The sequence below is a fragment of the Pinus tabuliformis genome, chromosome X (assembly GCF_031772625.1).
Source record: "Pinus tabuliformis cultivar Carrire ecotype Pingquan chromosome X, CPIR1, whole genome shotgun sequence".
In the NCBI taxonomy this organism is placed as follows: Eukaryota; Viridiplantae; Streptophyta; class Pinopsida; order Pinales; family Pinaceae; genus Pinus; species Pinus tabuliformis.
The window spans coordinates 848,476,986-848,481,797 of NC_142308.1; the positions used below are offsets into that span (position 1 = coordinate 848,476,986).

At 34.3% G+C, this 4,812-nt stretch overlaps 1 protein-coding gene across 1 annotated transcript; it reads right to left on the reverse strand.

The window, feature by feature from the left end:
- Positions 1-450: 450 nt before the first annotated feature.
- Positions 451-4,135, reverse strand: LOC149142403 (coniferin beta-glucosidase-like). Its single transcript, XM_089446453.1, has 13 exons — positions 3,796-4,135; positions 3,647-3,713; positions 3,494-3,552; positions 3,239-3,314; positions 3,084-3,155; positions 2,864-2,951; positions 2,512-2,764; positions 2,323-2,438; positions 1,560-1,781; positions 1,436-1,466; positions 1,238-1,340; positions 997-1,105; positions 451-853 (listed from the first exon to the last, which is right to left on the reverse strand). The coding sequence occupies exons 1-13, from the start codon at positions 3,949-3,951 to the stop codon at positions 667-669; spliced, it is 1,539 nt and encodes a 512-aa protein (XP_089302579.1). The 5' UTR covers positions 3,952-4,135; the 3' UTR covers positions 451-666.
- Positions 4,136-4,812: the final 677 nt, after the last annotated feature.

The following is a 4,812-nucleotide window of genomic DNA, read 5'->3' on the forward strand; positions in this document are numbered from 1 at the left end:
TTTACGAATTTTTTTAATGTGTGTCAAAAGGGTAGGAGTAACTAGGAAATGGTGCAAATCAAATTCGCATCCCCTTCTCAACTATAGAAACATGTTTCTAGCAGCCCCGTTAAGTGCCTCGGATGAGACCTTGCATGTCCTATAGGCATTGTTACAAGAGCCGGTACCAACAAGGATTTTGCTAGGTGCACCACACATAGTAGCCCAGGTCAAAAACCGATAATAGCGCCCACAATTTGAAATATACATCATTTAAATAATATAATTATATTAATAATTATTAAAAGAATTGCATATAATTATTTTTATATTTCTTAAATATGAAACAAATTTATTATAAATATAAATAAAATATCCATTAAACATCAAATAATATAAATAAAATATTACTTAAACATCAAACAAACCTACTATGAATAATTAATGGAGTTTGTATATAGAAACAATGAATCATGATAAAGATATTAAAGTATATATTATAATCCCTTACATATATGGTATATGTAAAGATGACTTACCATAACACAACACATGAGCTGACTGTGGAATGAAGGAATGGCCATCTTAGCATTGAAATTATGAGATGAAAAAGGATAACTACCATGGGTGGATTAAGCTACTCTCACCCCCTTTGGTTAGTAGGTACTATGGTTTGCAACCCATTTTTTATTTACTACTACTATGTCCATCTTGCAAGAAGTTGCGATACCATTGTCCAGATAGTTTTGGGTAGCGTTGGAGTTTGTCCATAAAATCCACATAGTAAAGGCCAAACATTGAGGTGTATCCATATAACCATTCAAAGTTATCTAGCAATGCCCATACAAAGTAACCACGCACATTTACTCCTCCTCTGCAATTCATTCCATTTCACTTGTTATTAAACATTTGTTCTATCTATAATAAATTCTCCTTTATTATTTACCATATTCATAAACATCTAATTTTAGTACTAATATAATAGACAAAAAAAATTAAGTGAATAGTATCATATACCTCATTGCTTTTGTCAAGTAATGGAAAGTACTTTGTATGTAATCCACTCGAAATGTATCATTCCATATTTGTGAAAAGGGGATGCTATCATTCCTAGTGTTACCAAACCCTAAAACAACCAAATATAATGGTTGAATGAGAAATGTAAATATTAGTGCAAAATACAAATTTATTTTTTCTTGAACTCAATTGAAGTGTAAATCCATAAAATTGTGGGTTTGGAAAGAAATTGTAAACTAACCGTTTTCAGTTATGAAGATGGGTGGGTTAGAGTATCGCCTCATGAGATACTTCATCAATTCCCTCACCCCAAATGGTACCGCATACAAGTCAGGTGGCCACATCTGCAACGTAACAATAGTCTCATTAGTTTCTTTCAAGTCGCCTAACCAAATCACAAAAAAATAAAAATAAAAAACATCCAATTGCTTATACACACCTGTGGTCCGATGAGAATCCCATTTCTTTCCCTGATAACATATTCTAACATCATATTAATATCATTTACAAGTTGATGACCTTTTTGAAACAACAAAAATGCATTAATTAATTTTGGATTAAAACCTGTAGAGGTAGCCAAAGCGTCCCAAGTGTATCGACGGTAAGGATAATTTAAATAATAGGAAGCATCTGCGCAATAGAGTGTAGTGTAATAATTTACACCAATGAAATCATAAGAGCCACGCAATTTTTGACGCAAGTCTGGAGTGATAGTGGGCAATCTTGTGCCCACTAATTTCTTCATTATTGCTGGATAATCTCCAAAAACTATTGGATCTAGATACCTAAAAGACAAAATCTTTTTAATAAATGACCTATAACTTGATCCATATGAAATTTATCTTTACTTAGAATTTCCAAATCCACAGTATTATAGTATCCTAATTTAAAATATTTATCTAACCATACAAACTCAAGTTTAATATATTATATTCTCATGAAAAAAAACAAACTATTAATTAATTTACAATTTAAATAAAATTTTAATTAATTAAAATTTTAAAAAATTTAAAATAAAAGTTTTAAGATTATCCTCTTAATTTTTTTATTCATACCATGTTATCCTCTCCGCATCGTCCCAAATCTCAAATACTCTAAATCATAAAATATCCCCACTTAGCTTAGCTTATAACATTTGAATGAACCTGGGACTAAAAATAACCAAAACAGAGTACCACGATCGAAACTTAGCTGTCAACTTAACTGAAAATGATATATTTTCTAGAGGTGTAAAACCTATCCACCATCATCCTACCTACAAACGGATGAGTCCAAAAAGAGGGAGAAAAAGTTTTTTGCACCAGCAATTTAACAGCATCATCTTACCAGCCAATAGTGAAGTCCAGAAGCCTCTGAACAGCTGAAATGTCTTGTGAATTGTTTAGCAGTGGTTCATACCATTTGCATGACATTACAATTCCAATGAACCCTTCTTGATCAGCCTGTTGGTTACACAATATTCTCTATTAATTACATCATCCCACCAAAATATGTTAATTGCAAAAGTATTTATACCTGGTATTCTTTCCTGTACAGCTGGACCGCTGAAGCGTGGGCGCGCAGTATATTGTGCGCAGCGATATATGGCTCCGTGGAAGAGTTGCCCGCCCTGCAACCCCCTAAGACTGCTGAGCATCTCCCTGGAGGATATGTGCCCGTATCATACCCTCGTGGAACGAAGATATTGGGTTCATTAAAAGTGCTCCAATATTTCACTCGCCCGCCAAAATTTCTGAAACATGCCTCTGCATACCTAGTAAAATCATCTCTGCAGAGCCACAACAACGGTGATTAACACAAATTGATGATCCCCCCTTATATTTCGTATCATGAGAACTTATAATTGATGTAGAGGAATGCAAAGTACGCAATATTTGGGCCGAGCCAACCCCCGTATAGATCCTCCAGGGCTTGTGGAATATCGTAGTGACACAACGCAACAAAAGGCTGGATCCCTGCCATTTATACACACTTCTGTAATTTATTTATTTATATGCATAGTGGAATTCTAATTAATCAAAGAAAAACGCGTGAAGGAGTCTAAAATTAAAATGAGCAGAAAGGAGTGAATGGGACAAAATTATTGCCTCGGCTCAGCAGAGAGTCGATGAGTTCATTATAGTACTTGACCCCGCCCATATTGATTTCTCCACGGCCGTCTGAAAAAAAAAATTATAAAACAAAGTTAGCACAAGTATGATGTTCGAATTTGGATCAAATTCACAACCCCATGAATTCGCACCAGGAAAAATGCGTGCCCAAGATATGGAGAAGCGGTATGAATCCACCCCAAGTTCCGACATTATCTCCACATCTTCCTGCAATATCATAAGATGAAATTCGCTGGACGATTCAAGGTTTTTGGTCTTTGACAGTAAACTGATGATTGAGTAATCATCTAAAATATAGGTTCCACAATTTTTTTCTGCAAATTCTAACAATACGAAACCAAGACAAATCAAGAGTGGAATGCAATATAGAGAAAGACAATATATACCTTATAGCGGTGATACTCGTCATCTGTTACGTCTGCGTTCATTCCATCTTCAATTGTTCCTGCACCTCCCAGTACAAATTAACCTTTGATTTTGAATCTGAAAGTAGGGCTGGTAATTGATTCTGAATCTGAAGGTAGGGCTGAAATAATTACCAGGTATATGCGAGAACACGTCCCAGTTGCTAAGTCCTTTTCCATCGGCCAGATAACCTCCCTCCACCTGAAATTAAAAATAAATTAATGGCGGCCCTCAAAATTGAAATGATGGAGAGAAGATATGGTGGGTGCGTGCGTGCGTGTACCTGATAAGCGGAAGAAGCCACGCCGAACAGAAAATCTGATGGGAAGTCGCTCCTGCTCAACTCAGATTTCTCCACAGATGATCCCTTAACGAAGCAAGAAAACAAGAGCAACAGAAACACCATTGAGGTGAAGCAAGTACCCACCTGAATCTTCATTTTCTTTTCAGGGAACCTAACAAAACAGTAAAGTCTTGCAGGTTTTACTTATGCTCAGAACGGTAGTGACCATCAATTCTAATACTGAAGCTGTAGCTGAATCCGCTTAAAATACATCTAGTCTATAGAGGTCGAGGAATTGTTTGGAGGGTTAGAAAAATAATTTAAGAAATTTTGAATAGCTGAATTTGAATGGTGTATTTGATGGTGGAAATAGATTCAACCTTATCAAAAAAATTTGGGTATCTAAAATCTTAAAATTTAATAAATTTATCAAAATTCTCATACCAGATTTTATCCAAATATTCGCTGAATTTCCATAATTTCCTAGCAAAAAGAGTTCTCGGTGAGGCTACGGCGTTAAGATATAGTGCAGCGCACTCATAACATGGTCACGATCAGAAAGACAGTTGTGGTCCTTGGGAGATCAGTGTCATGGTAATTCAGGAAATTTTGTAAATATAAAAATAATTTTATTTAATATTTACTCCACAATGACATTGTATGAAAAGCTAGGACTAATTCAATCAAACATAAAATGATAAAAGTTTATAAATCAGCGAATCTTAAAAGATTATACTTTTTAATGGATAGCACTAATGTAAGGACAAATAGATGGCGTGGTATACGAAAGATACCTATAAAAGTAAATTTAAATAAGATGGCGTGGTATACGAAAGATTCCTAGAAAAGTATAATTTTATAATTTGTATTTAAGAAAGAATTATAAAATAAAATCACCACAAAAATAAATTTAAGTTTACTAGATTAAAACAGATTGTTTAAATTTATGTGATGTAGAGCTAATAGTGACGGTATTGTTAACGCAAAAGTTTATTGGTTTAAAATTTTATTTCAAAG

Excerpts from the sequence above, each read along its gene's own strand:
- LOC149142403 (XM_089446453.1), bottom strand. The coding sequence starts at position 3,951 with ATGAAGATTCAGGTGGGTACTTGCTTCACCTCAATGGTGTTTCTGTTG. Across the intron at positions 2,765-2,863 it reads TGGCTCGGCCCAAATATTGC|AGATGATTTTACTAGGTATG; the intron begins GTACTTTGCATT and ends GTGGCTCTGCAG. Across the intron at positions 1,106-1,237 it reads CATCTTCATAACTGAAAACG|GGTTTGGTAACACTAGGAAT; the intron begins GTTAGTTTACAA and ends TGGTTGTTTTAG.